Source organism: Sander lucioperca, chromosome 7 (assembly GCF_008315115.2).
Source record: "Sander lucioperca isolate FBNREF2018 chromosome 7, SLUC_FBN_1.2, whole genome shotgun sequence".
NCBI lineage: Eukaryota > Metazoa > Chordata > Actinopteri > Perciformes > Percidae > Sander > Sander lucioperca.
This window is the reverse complement of record NC_050179.1, coordinates 19,985,197-20,010,352: the sequence shown is the minus strand read 5'-3', so window position 1 is coordinate 20,010,352 and position 25,156 is coordinate 19,985,197. Positions and strand designations below refer to the sequence as shown.

The 25,156-nt window shown below is 39.3% G+C and overlaps 1 protein-coding gene and 1 long non-coding RNA gene across 7 annotated transcripts in view; one reads left to right on the top strand and one right to left on the bottom strand.

The window, feature by feature from the left end:
• Positions 1–25,156, top strand: part of kif21a (kinesin family member 21A) — a 54,671-nt gene that overhangs the window by 16,804 nt on the left and 12,711 nt on the right. For 4 of the 6 annotated variants that reach the window (XM_036003407.1, XM_031295309.2, XM_031295307.2 and 1 more), the window contains exons 2-21: positions 5,643–5,865; positions 9,609–9,791; positions 12,259–12,399; positions 12,659–12,790; positions 13,070–13,240; positions 13,972–14,087; positions 14,753–14,948; positions 15,106–15,295; positions 15,509–15,575; positions 16,459–16,647; positions 17,308–17,379; positions 18,958–19,045; positions 19,133–19,247; positions 20,936–21,124; positions 21,795–21,994; positions 22,904–23,011; positions 23,133–23,201; positions 23,345–23,490; positions 23,848–23,992; positions 24,841–25,035. In XM_036003407.1, the coding sequence (XP_035859300.1) occupies positions 5,643–5,865; positions 9,609–9,791; positions 12,259–12,399; positions 12,659–12,790; positions 13,070–13,240; positions 13,972–14,087; positions 14,753–14,948; positions 15,106–15,295; positions 15,509–15,575; positions 16,459–16,647; positions 17,308–17,379; positions 18,958–19,045; positions 19,133–19,247; positions 20,936–21,124; positions 21,795–21,994; positions 22,904–23,011; positions 23,133–23,201; positions 23,345–23,490; positions 23,848–23,992; positions 24,841–25,035 (2,935 nt within the window). The remainder of the gene's footprint in view (positions 1–5,642; positions 5,866–9,608; positions 9,792–12,258; positions 12,400–12,658; positions 12,791–13,069; positions 13,241–13,971; positions 14,088–14,752; positions 14,949–15,105; positions 15,296–15,508; positions 15,576–16,458; positions 16,648–17,307; positions 17,380–18,957; positions 19,046–19,132; positions 19,248–20,935; positions 21,125–21,794; positions 21,995–22,903; positions 23,012–23,132; positions 23,202–23,344; positions 23,491–23,847; positions 23,993–24,840; positions 25,036–25,156) is intronic. The other 2 variants (XM_031295311.2, XM_036003408.1) reach the window with 1 other exon arrangement.
• On the bottom strand, positions 1,473–25,133 carry LOC118495476. Its single transcript, XR_004897915.1, has 3 exons — positions 25,099–25,133; positions 9,122–9,124; positions 1,473–1,568 (listed from the first exon to the last, which is right to left on the bottom strand). It is a non-coding gene; the product is annotated as an uncharacterized LOC118495476 (long non-coding RNA).

Here is a 25,156-nt window from a genome sequence, read left to right as displayed (position 1 = left end):
GAAAGTGATATCTGGCATTAATTGTTAACTTATTTGTCTTTATATGGAAAAATGACCACCAGATACTGTATGATAAGAATAAGTCTCCTTACTACTAATAATTTCTTTAAATACTTATTTTTGTATTTTCATTTATTTGATGCCATCTATCTGTTCCAAATCCTTAAATCTCGTTTTATTTTTTGCAAGATTAAAATAATTTACTTACTGGATAAGAACTGTAGATGAAGCTGAAGGGAGTTATCTCACACCTCTCTATCCTTCACCCCTCCCTTGATGATTTATTGACTGCAGTGAGGAGGAAGAGGAGGAGGGATTGGGCTGGGGGCGTTGGCAGCAGGTTTGGGCATGCTCCTGTGTTCATAGCTGAACGCCAGCAGCTCAGAAACAAGCTGTGAATTTTAGGTGCATCTGTATCCGCTCCTCATGGCCAGACATCAGGTCTCTGCTACAGAGACGTCATGACCCTTGACCCTGACCCTCACCTGAACTCTGACCCGGCTCCCTCCTGCAACGCTCAAAATCCAGAGCCCCTGAAATAGACGAGTTACCACAACTGTTGCTCAGTTCACTCTGCACTTATTATGCATTATTGATGATAATCAATAGGGTCTATTAATCTAAACTTATGCTTATGAAATTGCTGCAATTTCAGCTGGTTCTTGAACTTTTTGTTATCAAAATTTACACATTTTCCCCACACAAATAGTCTAAATCCACACAATGCCTACATCGTAACTTTTGGCCACTCATTTCAACATAGTATTATTCGCTTGTATTTTACAAAAAAAAATCGACTATCTTACAACTAATGAACCGGACATGGAGCCTTATTTAGTGTGGTTAAAGACACTGGATTTTTAAATGGCAAAAAAAACTCACTTTGTTGTATTTAAAATGTGCTTTATAGCATTCATTTGGACAACAAAGTCTTTTAACACAGTATGTTCATTATCATTATGATACAACGAAGTACATCTGAAAGTTGACAATGTAATTTAAATCTTGTAAAATAGATGTATGAAAAAAGGAATATACATTTCCTACAACTTCACTCCAAAAACGGCTACAATTTGGCAAATTGTATTGTCATTATTTTAGACAAAACTATCTAATAATATTTGCGTTAATGAGAAACAAATCACCAAAATCCTGATGGTGCAGCAAGAAGTCTGACTGTACATGTATAGATGAGAAGAGAGTAAATCTGGGAAATGCCATCAGATTCCCGGGTGTGAAGGTTCTGTGGGAGAGTACCAGACAGGATTACACACCCAATTAGTGAGCTAAATTGTCTGAAACAAAGACCCCCCTCCCCACTTGTGGTTACTGGAAAGGATTAGATTTCTTAAATGCTCTTACAGTCCACAGAAACATGTAATTGGTTGAATACGATGAATTTGTCATGGAAGATAATTGATTTTTTTTGACTGGGGATCACGTTTATTGTGCATTAAAACAGCCCCGTGAGCAGGGTCCAAAATTAACTTTTTTGTCCACCAGCCAAATGGCTAATGAATGTTCAAATGTTACCAGCCACTCACAAATAGATTACCATTGTTTTTTGGCTGGTGAGTGAAGCAAATCTACCAGCCACTTGCATATGTTTTACCAGCATTTGGCTAGTAGATGGTGCACCAGCTCTGTACAGAGAAGCATTAAAGGGATTTGTTTCTTTGTGTAGTGTTGTTTACACGGGGTTTAGCTATATTCTTAGGATGTATGGTTATAACATCCAGCTACTCTCACTCGTACCTGAAGTTCTACAGAGGACACTTCAGAATCACAGGAGATTGTTTAGCAGAGATGGTAAGCCACTCCTGAAACATTTCATGTTTTATATCATAAAAGTATATTGATTTTCATGATGTTAGCAGAGGTGGTCTATGTTTCAGGTGAGGGACCACAGCTCTGCTGTAACACTATGGGAAACACGGTTGTGCCAATAACCAGATAAGTTCCGTAAAACTTAGAAGGGCACTCGGAGAGCATAGATCTCCGGCAAGACGATGTCCTATTTCGCAGTGTTAACAGTTTAATGGTTTCTTCCTTGGCCCATGCTACATCCTTCCATCAAGTTTCATGGAAAAGCGGGCCAGTGGTTTTTTTTGTAATCCTTTTTTCCTAAACGGAGCCAAAAACGAGGTAAAAAGAGATGATTGGGACATCCCGAGACATAAGTCTCTGAAATCAACAGAGTAACAAGACTTTGGTAAGACGTGCACCTAATGTACTTTAACCTAAAGCTTTAATTTTCTCGTCGTTCTAAAGATAGTATGAAAAACAAACTTTGTGCTGATTGTTCATGTACTCAAAGTGCAAAGTGATCTGACCACAGCACTCCTATAAAACTGTAACTGTAGATTTAAACCAACTACTAATCTTCGCTAAAACTAGCTAAAGACCAGCTTCTACTTCGTAATGAATTCTTAATTGATACTGTGATACATGTCTTACATGATTCATTATGCTCATGTTTATATTATTCAACTCAGCTTTTTAGGCTGTAAACAAAATTGATTTCCCAGGAAAATCTTCAATACTTTAAGATAGTCTTTGTCAAGTGCAGTTTTTACAGTTTAAGCTGCTGTTGTATCATTACTGTACATTCAATGTGGTTTCTTGATATTTTTGAAACAAAGTAAGTGCAACACAAGAATGAGCCTAAATTTCATGATGACCAACATTACAAGCAACCAGCAGTCCAGCAGCCTGAAAATGAATGTAACAACACATACTCTTAACCCTTAAAGGACTGTGTGTTACCAAAAACAGCCACTAGATGAAAAAAGAATAGTTTGCATTGTAAGCAACAATCTTTCATCCTCTACCCCACTCAGTGAGTTGTTTTGTATAGTTATTTGCGGACATGACCTCCAGGCAGGACATTACCTCTCCTCCCTCGCCTCCGTCCAGCCGTGTAATCCTGCAGCCGCGGCGTTATTGTCAGCGCTGGGATCCAGTGTCACACAGACGGACACAATGGCCGCACTGTACTCCCCTCACAGCATTGTTCTCCCCTGTATTTGGAGGCACAATGAGGTCCTTATCCACACAGTACTGAGAGGCTGGCAGGACCGCTGTCAGGTGCTTTTCTTCCAGGCTTGTTAGTGAGCTGAACCCACGAGGAGAGTTTGTTTTAAACGTCAAAGCGATAACTTTCTGAAAGATTGGTCCACTTGGTCACAATTACCAACAATGTGAGGAGAACATAGATGCTGATGCTGCTGTGTTACATTCTAACACTTGACGTAAGAGTAATCCTGGCCCGTGGCTGGTTTTTCTCCTACGAGTAAAATTACTTGAATTGCATTACTCAGTTCCTATTGTGATGGTATGGTACAACAGCAAAGTTGTGGTGCTTGAGGTTTAGGATTGATATCCACCACATTAGAGTATGTTTAATGAAGCATGAGGTTAAAAGTAGAAACGGCTCTGTAGATTCCTGCACACCGCTCTTGGAAGATATTTATTGAATCAGTACATCAACACTTCGGTCCCTACAGACGTTTTCCAGAAAATGAGTTCTTATGTTTTCGTCATCTCTAACTTACTCACAGTCTGAGGAAGGCCTGAGGGGTCTGACCCATTTATTTGATCTACTGATTCAATAATGTCACCTCGAGTGTAAGAACAGTGTGCAGGAGTCTCCTTTAGTACAATGAGCTTCTCCCCAATGTGCATAAGAAATATTGGATGTGCAAATCTTTTTCTTAAACCTTCTCAAAGTAAAAAGGGAGATCTTATGTTAGGGATGAATTATAAAAAATATAGTTACAATATAAATATGTATAACAATACGACGCATTTTGGCAAAATCAAATTAAATTGACTAACTCAATGCAATGGACTGTGTTCTATACAGTATGTCATGCTTCACATCAGTCAAAACAAAAACTTCAATACACAATTTTGTTAGTTTTAAAATCCTTAATATAAACAGTAACATTGTGTAAAATGAAAACAATAACATCATATTGATGTTTTTTTTTTCACTGAACAATAATGTTGATTTGGAGCTGGTAGTCTTGTGAAATGGCTTTTGATTCACAAATTCCTAAAATGTAATGTCATCATTTCAATATAACTATGGTATTGTTTCAAATACCTTTTTATAACTGTTGGGGGGGGTCATATAACATGCTCAAATAAATGATCCCTTTTACTGCAACACTGTCTCTTCTTCCTCTCTCACATCCACATTAAACTAGTTAATCCCTGCCAGATTTCAGTCATTCAGGCCAAAAGTACAGTAAAGCAGTACAGTAAATCAGTACATATTAACCCAGCTGGCAGGTTTTATGGGACAAAGTATTGGGTCAGATTAAAATGTTGACCCTGCCATCTTTGCTGTACAAAAAAAAAACGCACATCTGCAGCAGATGAAAATATTACAGAAACCAGTTCAGTATGTTTCTGTGATTTAGGACGGTCAAAATAACATGGATTTTGGAATAACAGTTTCACCATTTAGATCTCAAAGAGGGTTTGTTTCCCAAATACTGATCTGTACTGCTCTGTAGGCACTGGACTGAACTCAAACTGTCAATCATCATCAACTGAACTGTACATATCCTTTGTAGGGGACGGCCATGTGGCCCTAAAATATATCATATATCATATTTCAGGGTATATCTGCGATAATGATATTCTTATATGAAAAAAATGCTAAACAATGTTCTATTTATATTCCATTTCAAGAACATACAATTGAAACAAAGTATGTGTTATAGTGTATGTCAGCAGAAATGTTAACAGTTTGCATTCAAATATGCATTTTAAAAAGTTAAACAAAATTATCTTTCCGTTCTTTAGTTTGTAAACAACAGTGACTCGGAGTGAGATTCAGATTCTGTATAAAAAAGGGGTTAATAGTACAACAAAGTGCACATCTAAACAGTTGCCAAATTAACAGGCATTTACCCCAATGAGTCAGAATATTGCCATTCTCACAATATTCATTTTATCATATCATTATGATATAAAAAATTATACCGAATTATACTGAACTCCTAATTCTCTATACATATTTTTCCGTTCATGTTTTTTCTTATGTGTACTTGTTGTAATAGTTTATGGTGCCTGTTTGGTTGTTTCTTTCCTTGTCTATTTTTCTTTTGCACTAGACTTGAGCTACCATGCTAATGGGCGGGTGTCAAAAATATGCAAATGCAGTGCTTTAATTACCATGTGTGAACCAACTCTGTCTCCAGTTTACTGCTTAATTAAGCAGCTCCCTGATTGTGCTAACTTATTCAGCAGCGCTGTTAGAAAGATTGTGGAGTGTGATTCACAGGTTTGATGCCCACAGCAATCACTGTACTTGTCAGCAGCTACAGTAAATGTGCATCATGTTTGTGCCCTTGAACATAAAAAAACGACTCTCAGGTGTGAATTGAAGGGGGAAGAATATTAAAAACACATCAGTATGATGCAGTCCAGGACTAACTACTTCTGCATTAATAAACACACCATTAAATTAACACTTCTCTGAAACGCTTTAACAAAAACTGGCCATTATAAGCTTTGTAAAGGTAGAATATGTGGCAGATCTTTAAGATTTTAAAAGTGTACCTAATCAAGTGTACTTGTGTACCTCAACAAGCTCTAATCTCTGTTTTTTTTTTCTGTGTTTTCTGTAGGATCCGCCCTCAGCTGGCCAGGGAGAAGATAGAAGGATGTCACATCTGTACGTATGTGATGCCCGGGGAGCCTCAGGTGATCCTGGGGAAAGACAAGTCCTTCACCTACGACTACATGTTTGACATGGACTCCCAGCAGGACACCATCTACGCCGCCTGCACGGAGAAGCTGATTGAGGGCTGTTTTGAGGGCTACAACGCCACCGTCTTTGCATACGGACAGGCGAGTCTTTGTCCTCCGTGTCACAACTGCAGTACTGATGGTGGTGCTTTTATAGCTGGGTGGATGTACGTAGGGAAATGGGCTCTGTGCATTTGTGTGTCTGAGGAGAGAAAGATAAGGGGTGTTTGAGAGGTGGGGAGTGTTGGCCTTTGGGTAAAAGGAGACCAGAGGAAACTTCTGTTGTGGAATTTGAACCGTATAACCCTAATTTTAAAGGAATATTGTTGAAATATTTTGGGAAAATACACATGGAGTTGCATGAAAAAAAAATCAATGCTACCCTGTTGTCAGTACATGTAATATGAAGCTACAGCCAGAATGCATTTAGCTTAGCCTAGCAAAAAGACTGGAAACCGCTAGCCTGGCTGTGTGTAGATAAAGAAAACCTGCCTACGTATCATATAACGTGTTACTTAGAAATACTAGTAGTCAGATTTTTTTAACATTTAGACAAAGCCAGGCTAGCTCTTTTCCCTGTTTCTAGTCTCTATACTGAGGTAAACTAACTGCTGGCTTTAACAGATATGAGAGTGGTATCCAACTTCTCTTAGCAATAAAGTGAATAAGTGAATTTGCCAAAACTATTCCTTTTTATTAAAAATATTTTCTAAACAATATGTATGACAATATAGCAGTGTTGGTTTTGTTTGTTAAACTCCAAATCAGTTGCAGTTCTAAAAGGAAAGAGAGGCCCCAGGAAGAGCAGCTGAGGAGGATAAACATGCAATAAGAGTACACAGAAGTAACGGTACAATAGAGAAGTGATCCCAACCAGTGGTACTTGTACTTGCTAATTTGGGAAAATGGAAAAAAAATAGATAAATATAAAATAAAACCACAAATCAGATTACAAACTAGTGTTAATCCTGTGAAATTAATATTTTGGACAATGCCTAATGTGTTCGTGGTATTTCTTGTTTATATCCAGTGGCATTTCTCTTTAGAGCTAGAGTGGATTAATCTATTTGCTTATTGACAGAATTTTGATAATTTATTATTTAAATTTTTTTTTTTTTAAGCAAAAATGCCAACATTTTGCAAGTTCCAACAGCAACCTTTCTTTGTCTTATATTGTAGTAAATATTTGGTTTTTGGACTGTTGGTCAGTCAAAATTAGCAAGTTAAATATGTCACTTTGGGCATGCTTCACCGTTTTCAAATGTTACATAGATCAAACGATTAATTTAGAAAATAATTGACAGAATAATGGATACCGTACATTCTTTCTTCAGTTACTCCCCCTTCTCTTCCACTCCCCCGACCCTCCAAGTTCAGCACATTGGGCCTCATAGCGCCCCCTCCTCTCCTTTACCTCCTCTTAGGTTTCCGTGGTGACAGAGCTCCTGCTGTATGGCACTCACACGATTCAAAGTGAAGTGAAGCGCACACACACCTTTTTAGACAGCTATACATCTTTAATGCGTGTCCATATTAACCCATATCTCCCCAGTAACGGCTTCTGTCACTGCTGAAACAGAGAGCACAGACTGCTGTTGGTTTGGCCTGGATCAGACCTGTTTGGCTCTGTGGCTTCACAGGGACTAATCTAGATTTAGACCGACTTACTGCATCACAAGAACCCTGCCCGGTTGGGTTGTAGATATAAACAGAAAGTAATGATGTATAGAGTAGACAGTACATGTTCTGTCTTCTCAAAAGGACTTTGATATTTGGTGGCAACCTTTTTAAACTGGTTTGTTCTTTTTGCAATGCTGAACATAACATGCTAATTGGAAGCATGTCTATGCAATGCTCTTAGATGTAAGCAGTACATTTCAAAATTGAAGAGTGAGGGAAGAGTGCAGGTAAATGGTTAAAAATATCTTTACTGACACAATAGACTCGATCGGCCAGAATGAGACGACATTCTTTTTAAATAAAGAGACTGAGGTCACCTTTTTTCTTGTCTGGGAAAACCCGCTCTACAACCACATGCATAGCCCCCAGCTTCATCTCAGGGGATGTCAAAAGGCATTCTGGGAATTTTAGGAAGTAAAAAATCACATTAAAATAGATGGAAAACAAAGTAAAAGTAAGTAAATCAGAGCTCTACAGAACTCTATATGACAAACTGTAAGGAAAATAATTTTTTATTTGTATAGCTTTATTAAAAGCTGATTTACAACGTGTGCTTTACAGGGCCAAAGCATTTGTGGACATTTCTGTCCCATCACACTCTTTTTTATGGTTAGGACCCTTTAGTTTAAATTGTGGAAAGTCTTAATGCTACAGCACACAATGATATTTTAGACAATAGTGTTTTTAGACAACTTTGTGGCATCAGTTTGGGGTAGACCCTTTTCTGTTTTAACATGACAAAGTCCACTCTATAAAGAAATGTTTTCCCCAGTTTGGTGTAGAAGAACTTGACTGGCCTGCACAGAGCTCTGACCTCAACCCCATCCAACACCATTTGGGATGAACTGGAACGCCGACTGTGAGCCAGACCTTATTACCCAACATCAGTGGCTAATCTCAGTAATGCTCACTAATCCCTGCAGCAAGGTTTCAAAATCTGGTGGAAAGCCTTAAACCAGAAAAATGAAATATGTTATAGCCGCAGATTAATGCCCATGGTTTTGGACTGATGTTCAGCAATCACGTAATGTTCAGGTGTCCACATACTTTTGTAATTGTAGTGTAAAATCAAACTGATATCACAATAAAACATTAAGACAAGACAAATCTTGGAAACAGTTGTGATAGGTTGTGATATTTCATGGCTTATCTCTACTACAAACTGTCAAAGAAGCGTTTAATAACAATAAATAACAATATATACATAATAATTCAAGAAAGAAACGGTTTAAGATAAAGAATACATTTAGTTAGTCTTTGCAACATTTCACTCCTCAGGAAAGTAATCCAATTAGAGCTGAAGATCTTTGCCCGAACCCGACGGGACCCAACAGGTTCGGTTTTCATTTCTATCATTTTACACGGGCTCGGGCCGGGCTCGGGCTTGCGCTCTGGGTTGCGTGGTAAATGAGCGGTCAGGTGATGCGTTTCGATTAGGAGGTGAAACAGAGGCTGGCCTCCAACTTCCAAGTGGCCTATAGCCTACGTTAGTCATGAATAAATGATGTTAAAAATAAATAAATGACTCATTCTTGACGAAAGACAAAAGAGCTGTGTGCGTGCGGTCTCTTTTTTTCTTTCTCTCCCTTTTCCGCCGAGTGGTGTGTGTGCCCGGTCGCGGTGTGAAGCGCGTGTCCGCGCTATTCTCAGACATGCACTCTAATCACTGCTGATAGACGGCCTTTTGTACAGTTGGGCTGTAAACGGGTTCAGGCTTTTAAAAAGCTGTCAATCAAAATGTACATGTACTGTCAGACTCTGTCCTTTTCTAATCTAAAAAGTCTTTGAACCCTTTAACAGTGTACTTTGATTTAGCATTACGGGGACTCACAAACCACGGTAAAAAAAAAAGACAAAAATTGATACAGCATAACCAGAAATATCTTTTTAATTCCACACATTCTTCTTCCTTGTCAAACCTGACTCTTTCATTACCCACAAAGCACAAAGGGACATCCCTTGAGGCAGTTTATAACACTTCAGGCATCTCCCTCTGGAGCCACAGAAAGCTCAATACAACTTCCCAAGACCTGTAAAAAGTCTTTGTTGAGTAAAATCGGTGGAGTTTCCCTTTAAGGCAAAGGCACGGTGATCCTGAATTTTCACATTTCATAAACCACTTGTTTTTGGTTCTTTTGTATGACGTTTTTCTTCGCCCCATTCAGACGGGTTCAGGGAAGACCTACACCATGGGGACGGGCTTTGATGTCAACATCGAAGAAGAGGAGCTGGGTATCATCCCCCGCGCCGTCCACCACCTCTTCAAGGGCATCGAGCAGCGCAGACAGGCCGCTCAGGAACAGGGATGCCCCGTACCTGAGTTTAAGATCAACGCCCAATTCCTCGAGGTACACACTGCTTCACTGCATCACATTTTCTTACTTTACATGCTTCTTTAAAGCTATCGTAGTTTCTGTCGCCCCCATGAGGAATTCTAAGTAATGACAACCAAACTGTGGGTGCATCCACATGATACAAGCCTTCCGTGATCGTGCTTCACGGAACCTGGGTATCTGCAGTCCGACATAGGTTATAATGTATCCTGGTCAAACATTCCTCCGACATAGGTTATAATGTATCCCGGTCAAAAATTCCGCCAACATAGGTTATAATGTATCCCGGTCAAAAATTCCTCCAACATAGGTTATAATGTATCCCGGTCAAAAATTCCTGGACCTTATCACAGGACCATAGGACATGACGTAATTGGCCATCCTCTGTCTTACGCAAGTTATGTTTTTCAGCATTTTGAGTGTTATTTATTATTATCTGCTCTAGCTTTTCCATTGAAGTTGCTTCTTTTATTGAAAAACATAACATTTTCTTGAGGGAGGACCCCCAAATCCCCTGCCAAATACGTACACATAAGTCTTCCACAAACCTAGGGAGAACACTGACAAAGTAAAACAGAAAGTATAATCTTTCTCTCACTTGCATTAGGCTTTACAGAGATGTCATGGGTCAGGCTTATATTGTTGACACTGCTTGTTCAACTAGCTTTGACACCAGTGCTCCATCATTTAAGAAATATCCACACTGACAATTGAACTGCAGCAGCTGTCATTGTAGGGGTTGGGAGGTGTTAAAGGGGGGATGGTGGTGTCTCCGTCTGGACAGGAAGAGTTAACAGGAATGATGCAAGTAGACAGTTGTGGCGGTCCATCAGATGGTGACAGTGTTCAGATTACTAGAGAAGACCCAGAACTGAAGAGCTGAATGAGTTGTGGCCAAGAAATATGGATAGGCACAGAAATCAAACACTAGGCAGATGGCCACACCATTTTTTTTTTACATGGCAGTTGTTCATATCTCTCCAGATTTTTTTTGTCAAGATGCAAAAAGCTTTTTGGAAACGGCATCCAAATCTTTCTGAGGCACTGACACTTAAATGAAACTCAGACTGTTAAAGACCTGAAGGACTAGCAGATGTTTTAGGGTAAATTAAAGGCACAAAAAATGTAGATGTCACTGCATGTTTCATAGATTTCGTAGTCCGGGAGAAAACTCAAAGGATGTTGATGATTGGCCAAGAGCTTGTATTTAATCAAGGTGAATATCAGCAAACAAATACTTTAGTCTGACACTTATGAAATCATACCTGGCCCTTTTAGCACTACACTATCACACCACTTTAGTAAACTGGTCCTGAAATATTTCTTACAGCCAGCATCAGTTCACTTTGATTTTGACTCTTGCACTTAGTATGTAGATCAGCAAGGGAATCATTTCCACCAAGGATGAGGGAAGACATGTCCCTTTCACTCTTATAGTTTCAGGTTGATTTTCTTACTAGTCTCTCTGAACGTTGTCCTTTTTATTGTCCTGCCACCACAGTCCAGATGAGAGAAGATCTGAGGTGATAAAAATCTTGATTCACTCATTTGTGTCGCCAGTTGTTTACCATGCGCTCACATCCAGAAGCTTAACGAGCAGCGAGTTTCGCCTCTCAGGCAACAAACAGGCTGCTGTCGAAGACTTTTCGATGCCGAGGATGAATCAAGGAATTTTTCCAAGAGGCTGAGAGGGTGCAAATACGATCTTTTTTTCTTGAAGAGATCTGAGTATGTTCTGCAGAAGAAAACTGACTTGAGAGTGCAGATACATGACAATATAAACCTTTAAACTTATTGGTAAAGCTGGTTGGATCTGAATATAGCCTGAAAGTGAAACCTCCAGACACTTGCCAACTAAATTTTTTGGGAATACATTTATATACAGTTAATATTCTCTTAAAAAGATGCTAGAGTAAAGCTCAGTGCACTTTGTAGTAAAGATGCAAATTACAACATTATCACCTATCAGGTGCCTATAAATGGGACTAAACATGATTTTTAGAATGAGTTTATTAACAATACCTAGCATGCTTTGTTATATTACCATTATTATTATTGTTTACGCTATACAGTGGCACATTTCTTTCTATATGTCCACTCACACAACAGGGTTAGTAGTTCTCCTTATTTTCTTTGCAAAGTACAGATGGACTTTCAACATTTCATTTCCAAGTGTTTCAGCAATCTTTATAAGGCAAAAAAATCTGGAGTTGTTGGTATTGCTTCTTTATATTGGTCCTTATAATACAAATCATGATACTATTACAAACGTTCAAAATGTTCAGATATTCTGTGAATTGTGATGATTTAATCCATGATTTAAACTTAAGTGATGTATCTGCCTGGTTAACGACCGTTTTTTTTTTTGCACTGTGTGTGTGTGTGTGTGTGTGTGTGTGTGTGTGTGTGTGTGTGTGTGTGTGTGTGTGTGTGTGTGTGTGTGTGTGTGTGTGTGTGTGCGCGCGTTATGTCTCTCTTGTAGCTTTATAATGAGGAAGTTCTGGATCTGTTTGAATCCACACGAGACACAAAGCAGAAATCTCACATCAAGATCCACGAAGACGCCACAGGGGGAATCTACACAGTAGGAGTGACCACACGGAACGTGTCCTCCGAGGCTGAGGTGTGTAACTGCCATTTGTTAATGACTAAAATGTATATTTATTATTGGATTCAAACTCTTTAAAGTCAACCTATTCACCACCACAAGGCCTTTACAAATGACTCATTATACTCATATTTACTTACTCATAGTATTCATTCCTGCACTGATTTTAACTTTTATAATTGCCAGAGAGTATTTGTTGTTTTTTCCTCCAGCTGTATCAAAGTGAGTTCGACCAGTGTGTTAAATATTTAAAGCTCTTTCTCTGCCTGTTCAGATGATGCAGTGCCTGAAGCTCGGGGCTCTGTCTCGCACCACGGCCAGCACTCAGATGAATGTCCAGAGCTCTCGATCCCACGCCATCTTCACCATCCACCTGTGCCAAGTTCGAGTCTGTGCCTCCGACAATGTGAGTACAGGCTCAGTATCATTTGAAAAAAAAAAAAATGGATATATATATATATATATATATATATATATATATATATATATATATATATATATATATATATATATATATATATATAAAAGTTTTCATTTGCTGTTATTCTTTTAAACATAATTTCTCAGATGGCAGGAATCCCATTTTGCAAAGAAATTAAGATGGCACCATTATTGGAACATGCTATCCTTGCAGTATCCTGTATGTCTGTGTATCTAACAGTGTTTGTGTGTCATTGTCACTCAGCAAGAAAGTGAGACTGATAACAGAGTCTCCAACGGAAACTCTGAGATGGACGAGTACGAGACACTGACAGCCAAGTTTCACTTTGTGGATCTGGCCGGTTCTGAGAGGCTGAAGAGAACCGGAGCAACGGGCGATCGAGCCAAAGAGGGCATCTCCATCAACTGTGGACTGGTGAGCTGCCTCTGCCTTCCCTGCATCACTTCAGTAGGATTTGTAAAGCCACTCAGAGAAGCCAGAGTCAATGATATGCTAGGGTTTGCTTGCCATCTAGTGGCTGTTTTTCATAAATGTTCACCCTGCACTCAAAGGTCAACAACTACACAACAAGAAAAATACTCCACAGAGAAAGGACAACCCCATGTCAACATTTTAACATTAAACACATGAGTGGCATGATTTACTGAATAAAACCCTTTAACTGATCTTTACTATTTAACATGTACAATCTTCAGTCTGGAGCTCTGTCAGTACCAAATCATTTTAAAAGTGTTCTTTCTCTTGAAAAGAGGACATATACTAAGTATTTTAAATAATTTGTAGGATTTTATTTGTTGATATCCCTGTCATTGCAGGGTTCCCACTATTTACATAAAGTTCTGGAGTATTTTGAGATGTGTTTTCCCGATGGAGAATGTCAGCACAATTAATACATTTAGTGGTAAAGGCAGGGATGACCATGGGACTTTACAAATGGAGCAACACATTTGTTGCATTTAATGTTGATTGTTTGACTCTTTAACATTTTACAACGTATCCCTTGCAAGCTTAACTGAGGTGAAAACCAGACTAAACAAACAAACGTATGTGGTTAATGATGTCATGGAGTAAAATGCAACAGATCGAGAGCCTGTTTAGTGAACTGTTGCATCACCTTGAAACATTTTTCCTCTCTGTTGCTGCAGCTCGCTCTGGGGAATGTAATCAGTGCTTTGGGCGACCGGAGCAAGCGGTCCTCACATGTGCCTTACAGAGACTCCAAACTCACCCGACTTCTACAGGATTCATTAGGAGGAAACAGGTCGGTGGAAAACTGATTTCACCTTTTTCATAAAGTACCATCTGTGTCACTGTGGACCCAGAGAAGTATTGGTGGTAAAGGGTTTCAAAGTTGTTTTTTAAATCAGCAAACCAAACTTTTCTCATCTTTAAAGGAAAATAAGAATTAAACCCCACATTTTGTCATAATGATATTAATGCAAACATGAATTGCAGAAGAAAGTAAAAAAAGAAAAAGAAAAAGTAACATAAAAAGTTAAATATCAAGTTTAAATATTTTTCTTTCTCATCATAAATGAAGAAATATAGCATTTCTTTTTGTAAAGCATGTGCAAAACTGGGGGGCAATATACAATATTGATATACATCCTTTGGTTAGGAATAGGAAAAATATTCAGAAAGAAATGGACCTTTTAAAATCAAATCAAATGAAATAAAAATATTGCTCATACTTCCACAAAAGCTTGCAGCGTTTTATCAGAATTAAAGCGTTCTGGTGTCTTGTACCTACACATGAGCATTAAAGTAGTTTTTCTCTGCTGGCTTTCACTTTGTTTGAATTTTGAATTTTTTTTTTTCAAATCTATTATACATCAAACATAGGTTTATACATTTATCAAAATGTGCATCAGTCTTTGTCAGAATTGTGCAGCTGAACCAAACATATCCATCTCCTTCTTGTCTCAGCCAAACAGTGATGATCGCCTGCATCAGCCCGTCTGACCGGGACTTCATGGAGACGCTGAACACGTTAAAGTACGCCAACCGAGCCCGGAACATCAAGAACAAGGTGATGGTGAACCAGGACAAGGCCAGCCAGCAGATCAGCGCTCTGAGAACGGAGATCGCTCGACTGCAGATAGAGTTGATGGAGTACAAGACGGTGAGGAGAGAGGAGGAGTTCAAAGGGCACGAAGCGCATTGAAAGAATGAAATGAATAAAAAAACAACCAGGGAATATTTCATGTCAAAGGGAGCTATCTAAAGAAAGTAACAATCTATTTTCTGTATTGCCTCCCCCCCCCCCCCCCCCCCCGCAGGGTAAACGCTTGACGGGTGAGGACGGCGTGGAGAGCTTCAGCGACATGTTCCACGAGAACTCCATGCTGCAGACGGAGAACAGCAACCTGAGGGTGAGAGTGAAAGCCATGCAGGAGACCATCGATGCCCAGAGGGCTCGCCTCACCCAGCTGATCAGTGACCAGGCCAACCAGGTCCTTGCCAGGGCAGGTAGGTAGAAACCTGCAGACTCATAAAGTCTTCTGAGTAAATGGCAAATAAGTATTCCACATTTTATTATTATTTACTTTGGTATCTATCTTGGGTGTGAAGTGCTTGATTCTGCTCATTGCAAAGTCCCAGTGAATACAGGATTTGTGCATTTGGGTTGGTTAGAAAAGCCATTCTTCTGGCTCATCTAAAATTGTTGTGATTCTCTTCCAGGTGAAGGTGGAACTGAAGAAATTGGAAACATGATTCAGGGTTACATCAAAGAGATTGAAGACTTCAGGTAAACAAGTCTAACTAGGTTATGTAAATGATAACTGTGCCCCAATTCCATTCTACATACTGTACTTCTTCCATAAGGTAAACTAATAATACTTTGTAATAATCTATAGAGTTACACAAAACATTGTACTTTTTTGTATCATTAATTACTTAATAAATACTTAAAAATACTACAAGGCCTGCTGAAGGATGTTAATCAAACTGTGAATATTGAATATTACAGCAAAAAAATTTTTCCAAAGGATTTAATATGTTTAATAACCTTTCATTAGAGCTGGCTTTTTTTTTTTGGCTGTCCATCAACATGACATGATTTTGTGTACATTCCATCAACTTTGATTGTATTTAACTGTAGGTTACTTTTCCAGTGTGAATGCACTGCATACACAAAACTTACTGAGATGTAGTATGTTGTATGAAAGTGGATCACATTTCTGCAGTTTGTTTGTCTCAATGCCCTCTTTTTTACAGTTGTGTACTCAAACCCATTATTTATCAAGTGCTCCACCTCTCAAATTACTCTTAAAGTAAATGATGACTTGTAAGCAAATATAAAAGATGTGTCAAATTGTAAATAGTTCTTAAACATTAATTTATCCTATGCTTATCACCATATAAGTGGGACAGAAGAAACATTTTGCATCATACTTAAGTGTTTACAGTATTTTTGGGCTCAGAAATATTTACCTCCATGAGAGACACGAAAGAGTGCAAGAGTGAAAGGAGGCATCGGAATGTCCTTTAAGATTTGGTGCACATAACAACAAATACAATTTAAAAGAAATTAAAGAAACTTGGTATATTTTCAAGCTCTCTGCCTTGGTTAATATATGTACGATTATATGTGTTCCTCCCGTTTGTGCCCCTGGATTTTCCCCCATCAGAGCCAAACTCCTGGAGAGCGAAGCTGTGAACGAGCATTTGAGAAAGAATCTGACCCGTGCCTCCAATCGTCAGTCGTTGTACGGAGGGCCCGCGCTGCTGGCCCCTGAGAAGGAGACTTCTGACATCATCGAACTCGCCAAGAAAGACCTAGAGAAACTGAAGAAACGAGAAAAAAAGAAAAAGAAAAGGTAATAAGAAAAAAGATTAGATCTAGAATCGGCTGTTTTTGACTGGAGGTGTTATTGCAGGTGTGCATACATTTGAGTAACGTTTCAAACTGGAATGGCACTTTGTTTGTGATTTTTACAAAGTGTAAACCATTCCAAACATTTCAAAGGCACGTCACTGACTGCTTCACTCATATGTCAGTTTGACTTTTTGTACATTTTAAAAAGAAATATGGCAACAGTTCAAGATTTTGTACATTTGTACGTGCATATTTAAATACAAGTAGACCTTCAGACATGATTGTAAACTGAGACACCGTGTAGATGTTTAAATAATTGTGCGATTTTATTGACTTAATTTATAGACAATATAGAAACGATTAACATACAAATGTAATGTTTGTTATGTAGACTAATGTTGTGACAGTATTCTAGTGCTGATAAACATAAGAATTTCATTGCAAGGAGTAAATCCTGATGAGAAATCTACAACCGCATTAGAGACTGATGCAAGGCTCCAGGTTTGGAAAGATCAGAGTTGTGCTGTGGGGCACTTTTAACGGGGATTAAAGGTGGTGTTTTCAGTGCAGAGCCTCCTCTGATCATTCTTCCCTCCATTCTTTCTTCCTTCGTTCATCTCTTGCTCCCTTCTCTGGTTTGACCCTTCACCCCTCCCTGAAGACTCCAGCTGCTGTTGGAGGAGAGAGAGAGGGAGGAAAGGGAGGAGGTGGTGGAAGAGGTTGATGACGCCAGGTTTGTCAGAGCTTCCACCCTCCTGTTGCCATTCCCATCCTCTGCTTCCCCTAATCCAGCATTTTATTTTTTACCTTTTTTTATTTATTTTGGGCAGGTATTTCCCCACCTGGAGTGAGACTGGCTACCATAAAAGCACTTTTCTTCCATAAAACACTTCTTTTTACTATATAATAAGCTCTTGTCTCTCTTTGGACCTTCTGTGTGTACCCCTCAGCTCACTCTTTGACTCCTCACGCTACATTCCTGCTTTCTTTTTAGTCTTTTTTTATATATATATATATATATATATATATATATATATATATATATTTTTGAAGACAACTTAAACTAGAATGTGTCTGTTATGAGTGCTTTTCAACACAAGATAACACCATTTTCTTTAGCATTTAATTAATAGTTTGACAGTGAAGAGGTAGAAAGGAAATAGGGAGAGACATGAGACATGCAACAAAGGTCGGCGGTGACATTGCACAACGATTCAGCTGCTACCAAGGCACTACACAATTTTAACATCAACCTGGTCAGGTAGTGCAGAAGAAGATTTGCCATTTGGCAAAATCTGCCACATTTCACAATGCTGTCATTTAATATAAATGTTCCCTAAAGAAATCTTTTAGTTTTTCTACATTTTTACCAATAAAATACATTTTAGATCGTGAAGAAGAAAGAGAAGTGAGTTTTATGTATTTTGCTAACATTTTTATTCCAGCAGAAGTTCTGAAAAATGAATCAGCTACAGATCTATCTGACTATGTATGATATGTAGTTACACATGCAGTTATTTTACCTTACGGCAGAGATGTGGCAACATTGCGGTTACGTGACATGCACTGTGAGCACTTGGCAAACAAAGTGCTCCAATGTTTTTATTTTTCAACATTTTTCCATTCAGATTATTAGTGTTATTAGTGTTGAGTGTTTGAAACTTCCTAAAATATTAATGTCTTTCCCTCATCATAGACTTTAAAAAACATTCCAACATTGGATGATAAATACCTCTTTTCCCTTTCTTGTGTTATTTCTTTTTTCATTTTGGTCAGCTTATCCAGATGATTTTGTGCGAAACACCACCTAAACATTACAAACCCTCCTTGTTTGGATACAATATTAATGCAACCGATATGCTTCATGGACTGATTCACCTTTTTTTTTATTCTTTCCATGTTATGTTTTGCTTTTGCTGGTTTTGTTCAGACTCTAATGAGATGCTCCCCTCCTTTGTTAAAACAATACGCTGTCTTTTCCACAAACAAGCTCATGAAAACAGAGCAGCGTCATCTCTGTGTATAGTTCATCATGTCACGACATAATACATTTTCTCATAAAATATCACAATAAATAAACTCCTTAACAGTACCAGTTTTATAGCTACATAGTGGTGAAGTCCATACAAGTTTGTTTGCCAAAAAGACAGTGTTGCCATGCATTATGTCGTTTACAAAACAATATCTTTATTACCTGCAGATGCTTCTTGTTCACATGTGTTACAGTACTTTTGGAGGTGTACCATGTGCTCTGCTCAGTCACACAGGATAAATGACGTCTCTGATTCTCAACCATGTCTGAATCTTTCAGTGCCAACAAGGAGGAAGTTCCTGACAACGAGCAAGAAAAGGGCACAGAGAAGGAAATGACGGAGCGAGTCCACGAGGAAGCAGAAATTGTACGATTGACTGCCTCTTGTGTCTTTACATTCAAACACCGTAAAGAGTGCCTTCAGATATTAAATCATTAGTATGTTATGTTGTAGGAGGTCCAGGAAGGCAGCGACCACGAGGAAGGGGAAGAGGAAGAGGATGAGGAGGAAGAGGAGATGGATGTGGAGGATAGCTCAGATGATTCTGACTCTGAGTCAGATGAAAAAGGTATGAGGGGTAGAGTGTCTGGTCTCTCTTTCTTTTTAAGAAGCTGCTGATTCTCCACAAGGGGGAGCTGTTCAATCACTGACAGACCAGTTTTATTCTCAGACTAGTTAACTCTCCAACCAACATGTACAGTACAACTGTGATGAAAGCTGACCACTTGTAATGATTTCACTCAAGATGCATTAAAGTGCCAGATAAGCAGCAACAACTGTTGCTGTCGCATTTACTCTTGATGTTTGGACACAGCCTATCTTATATACAATATAATACAAAATGAAGACTAATGATACAGAATTATTGTACTGCAAGTACAACCTATAAGTCTTCTTCTAGCTACCATACATCTCTACTTGTGTATTTTGGATGTCAGGCACCAGCAGACTGACAGTAGTTAAGATGTTACAACCCAGAAACACTTGTCGAGGAAGAAAAGCAACACAATGCCGACGTAATAAGCAAAAGACTATCGGTAAATTGTTCCGCACAGAGGCGAGCATGAAGGGAGAAAGGGCCAGTGGGTGAAGCCAAATAATCAAAATAATTTATTCCCTAAACGTTGAGTCGAGGCTGTTTTGCTCACTGAGAATTGTTAACTGTTGTCTTGCAACAGGGCACACTTGAAATGGTTTGCATTTAAAGGAACAGTGTGAGGGTTTAAGGAGCACTATTGGCAGAAATGGAGTAAAATATTCATAATTATGTTTTAAAGGTCCTATGACATGCTGCTTTTTGGATCCTTTGATATAGACCTTAGTGGTCCCCTAATACTGTATCTGAAGTCTCTTTCCAGAAATTCAGCCTTTGTGCAGAATTACAGCCACTAGAGCCAGTCCCACAATGAGCTTTCCTTAGGATGTGCCATTTCTGTGTCTGTAGTTATTGAGGAGGAGAGAGGGGGGGGCAAGGTGGAGGGTGGGGGTGTGGCCTTGACCAACTGCCACTTTGCTTGTTTGCAAGCCATGATGTCTCTCTCTCATGGGCGGGCCAAATTCTCTGGGCGGGCAAAACAGAGAAACGGGAGGTAACCTTCCTCCTTATGACCTCATAAGGAGGAGATTCCAGATCGGCCCATCTGAGCTTTCATTTTCTCAAAGGCAGAGCAGGATACCCAGGGCTCGGTTTACACCTATCACCATTTCTAGCCACAGGGGTTGGCCATAGGCAGCCTAGGGGAACTCATTTTAATGTTAAAAAACCTTTTCATGCCATGGGACCTTTATTTAGTGTATAATCGCCTGAAACTAAGACTCATTTTAGCTAGCTTAGAAGTAGCTCTCCGTATCTACATATGTAAGGGTACTCTTCCACGGAGTCCACCATGCACCGCCATGTTTCTACAGTAGCCCAGAAGGATCAAACCAAACACTCTAGAGACCACCATAGGTTCTACTACACGCTTGGAAAGGCAGGGGTGAGGAAAGGAGTATTCAGTTGTTTGCAATCTGCAACCTCATTACTATATGCCACTAAATCCTACACACTGCTCCTTTAATCTGCAGAAAACAATCATCAACTCATGTTGATAGCATACATTGGATAGTTGAGATAAAAGAAAAAGGTTCTTTTTAAGTAATAATTCCAAAGGGGCGTATACTGTAAAAGAACTTAAAACAAAAAAATACTGGAGATTTGTGACTTTAACACCACTGTGGACGTGAATACGTAATCTGATCATGTGTGTCCAACAGAGAACTTCCAGGCCGATCTGGCCAACATCACCTGCGAGATCGCCATCAAGCAGAAGCTGATCGACGAGCTGGAGAACAGCCAGCGGCGTCTGCACACGCTCAAACAGCAGTATGAACAGAAGCTGATGATGCTGCAGTGCAAGATCAGGGACACCCAGCTGGAGAGGGACCGCGTCCTCCAAAACATGAGTAAGACAAAGATGCCAGAAGGGGGAGTCATGTATCGCTCACTGGGAAGAGAATTGTACTAATACCCTGTACATTTATTTACTGGTGCTCAGGCAGTTTGGATAAAAACATCCACCCAAATGTGGGTTTGGCTTTTAATGTCAGTGCCTTTTTGATCATCTTATTTCAGTCTTAAAGTGTAGTATATTTAAGTTTTAGCCCGTCCTACTTGCAATTAAAAGTATTTATATCTTACCCTTATGTTTGATCTCTTTCATTTCTTTAGTAATGAAAAAGCACTGCAGAAAGCTCGAGACTTTATGTACTTCAGAGAATCCTTTTAAAGTGAATGCTGTCCGCCAGCAGCCAGATGGTGACAGTTTATATTTATCAGCACTAATGGATCAAAGCATTGTCTCACTTTAAAAGCATGGAGGAGTTTTCAGCTTGTCTAATTTAAAAAAGCACACAAAAGAGACTTTTTGACAACTGGAGATAAAGGTTTTTGACTGTTTAACCCATTACATAGAATATGTTTGTATCTGCAACGCAGTGTGGGCGCTACATAAAAAAGCTTCCAAATAAAAGTGATTGTGTTATCTACAATCTAAGTTTTTTTTAAAGCTTTATAGCATTCTGTCTCTTTAAAAAAAGATCAGATTTCCATGACTTTTGTGTTGCATACTTTCAGATACAGTAGAAACTGGCACAGACGACAAGTCTCGCAAGATCAAGGCTGAATATGAGAAGAAGCTGAGCGTCATGAACAAAGAGCTTCAGAAGCTCCAGTCGGCTCAGAAGGAGCATGCCCGTCTGCTGAAGAACCAATCGCAGTACGAGAAACAGCTGAAGAAGCTTCAGATGGACGTGGCGGAAATGAAGAAGACGAAGGTGTGATTGGTTGTCCTCTTTAAGGGTGATCGTGATAACACTACTGTAATGCTTCTGGTGGAAATTTGAGGGCTCTCTTACAGTCTTCTTTTGATAGTAATTATTTTCTAGAGTTAAGTGTGTTTGGAAGGATGTGCTTCTATTGGGATTAAAATAAAAGTTGACATGAACTTGATATTAAATCAAGTTTGGGCAGCATCAGAAACCTGCATCATTTTAGCTTATTGTCACATCTCTTCTGTCGTGTGTCTCTCAACTATCTTTCCTGTAAATTTCCATTTGACTGTCTCGATTTGAGTGTCTTAAAAATAATGAAAATGTACAGTAGGCCAGAGTGGTTGCAGACAAGTAGTCAAAGGATGAAGAAAATGTAAAGAGAAAGGATTCAGCAAATGCACTATAAATCAAAAAGGATTTCACACATTTTATTTAAGATTACTTTATTTGTTCCTAAGGAAATTTGTATTGGACATTAAGGCTGCCACATAAAAATACATACAATGATGACGTAAAGTGCATTCAAATACGTGAAACACTGCCCTACATTTCACACCCTCTGAGTTTAGGGGATTCACTGATAGAGGGATAAAAAGGTTCTATGCCTAGTCAGGCAGCTTCTCCTGTATTTATGGAACCCTACAGCGTCTACCTGTTGGGAGCGGTATTCTGAACAGGACATGGGAAGGGTCCACAATATGATTTTCCTACCCTGTTTACTTATAGTCTTCTCAAAAGAGCATTTAGAGGGAAGCTTCCCCACCCACGTCACTTTCATTGCTGTGTGTGTATTTGTAAGAATGAACCTGGCTAATTATGAGAACTTTCACATCAGAATATTGACTTACTTTCACTATATTTATGTGTGTATATAATATGAATTTTTCGGATTTCTTGATTTGATTCTTCCAGGTCCGTCTCATGAAGCAGATGAAGGAGCAGCAGGAGAAGAACAGGATGAACGAGTCTCGCAGAAACCGAGAAATTGCTTCGTTAAAGAAAGACCAGCGCAAGCAAGAGGTTAGCCCTCTCCGTGCATCCTTTTTTGCTTTAGTTGGCTGTAATTACAACTTAATTTAACCTGAGTCATGAGTTTCAGTACCATTATTTAACTGTTGTTAATACTGTCATTGTGTTACAGCACCAGCTAAAGTTACTGGAGGCTCAGAAAAGGCAGCAGGAACTTATTCTGAGGAGAAAGACGGAGGAGGTGTGTAGCAGCAGAATTGGGTTGGATTGTATTTTTACATAGTGTCTGCAGAAATACTTGCTGATACATTATAGATGCAGAAATGCATGCAGTATGCTTTTAGTGTTCACCTGTCATGTTTCTGTTTGCCATGTGTGTGTCAGGTGACGGCTCTGCGGAGGCAGGCCAGGCCCACCTCAGGTAAAGTCATCAGGAGAGTCAATGTCCCAGAATCAGTGCAGGACTCCACCCACAGACCTCCATCTGGACGCTTGTACTCCTCTGGCAACGCTGCTCCCAACGGCACTCGGTGAGTCTGTGTGTGTGCACGTCACGTTTCCAGCGATGCTACTAAAAATAGATGCTTTTATCAAACCAAAATAGGCCAGGTTTTATCCTTGCAGCATTGAAATACTGTACACGCAAGTGTTCATAAATAAGACACCTGCAGCATCATAAATCACCCTGGAATGTAAACTCCTGTAAACCCCTAAAATGTAACATTAATCTCTCTTTGCACGTTTTGACATTATTATGTTGGATTCTAATACATAATTCTGCATCAGGAATCTGCATCTGAAACATATTTATGAATTATGCACATCATCCCTGAATGTTAAATGTGTTCAAGTAGTAAATCCATCACTGACTGATGCTGTGTGTGCAGGTATACCTACAGGCGCACAGTCGGTATTTACTCCACCAGAATCGCACGTAATAAATGGCAGTCTCTGGAGCGGCGGATCACTGACGTCATCATGCAAAGGATGACCATCTCCAACATGGAGGCCGACATGAACCGCCTCCTCAAGGTAAAGCTAGAGCAGTGCGTTGTTCTACTATAAGATGTCCTAATCTGTCAATTACAGGACTAAAGAAGGATAATGACCAGCTTGACCAGCAGGAATTATATCTATGAAGGCAAGCAAAGGAAAAGGGTAATATGCCTGCCATCCTCAACATCAATACTGTCAAGTGCCCTCAAGCAGGGCACTCAACTGTCAACCTGCTCTGGTGCAGCTTCTCATTGGTGGAAAATATGCACTTGGACCATCTGTTGCAATAAATGTGTGACTACTGTATATATGACCATATATGCAGTATTTATGCATCACCAACAAAAGGACATACCAAGTGTAAAACATAATCCTGCACACAACAGTTTACTTATCATATAGTTTTACACAAATACAACACATTAATAGGTAGGTATTAGGTATTCTGCTGTTTACATTTGATTACTGTTAAGCCTGAACAGTCTAATACCCAAATAGAAGTATACACTTACTTTGAGTTTCAGTTGCTAGTAAATTCCGACTAAATTCTCTGCTGAATCAAAATGATCTGGCATTAAAAATGCTTGAGAAGTGTCTGGCTGATATATGTGAGAAGGCTGATACGTTAATGCTGTTTAGTCAGTGAGAACTGAGGAGTTGTTCCAAGGTTTTTTTTTTCAGGAAAATGATGTCAAATCTCTGACCACAGAGGAGGCTTTAACTACTGCTACATCATCTGTTTTTTGCACAATGAAAAAAGACCTTGGCTTGTTCCCTCCCCTGTACTTCTGCAACATTTACCATGTTACACATTTAGAAATGACTCGATGGACTGAAAATCTGTTAAAATTTCTGAAGTCAACAAAGTGTTTTTGTGTTCATAGCAACGAGAGGAGCTGACCAAGCGTAAAGAGAAGGTCATCCGGAAGAGAGAGCGGCTGGACAGGGAGGGCCCAGAGGCCGAGAAGGCAGCGCTTCCCCTTAACGAGGAAGTGGATGCGTTGACGGCCAACATTGACTACATCAATGACAGCATCGCAGACTGTCAGGCCAACATCATGCAGATGGAGGAAACCAAGGTAAGAACTTTGGGAATTGGTTAAATGGAGGAGAACATGAATGAGCTTCATCTCATTACCAACTACTTTTGAACTATTTTATGTGATGGAAAGTATTGTTTGTCTTGGAGAGTTTTAGAGA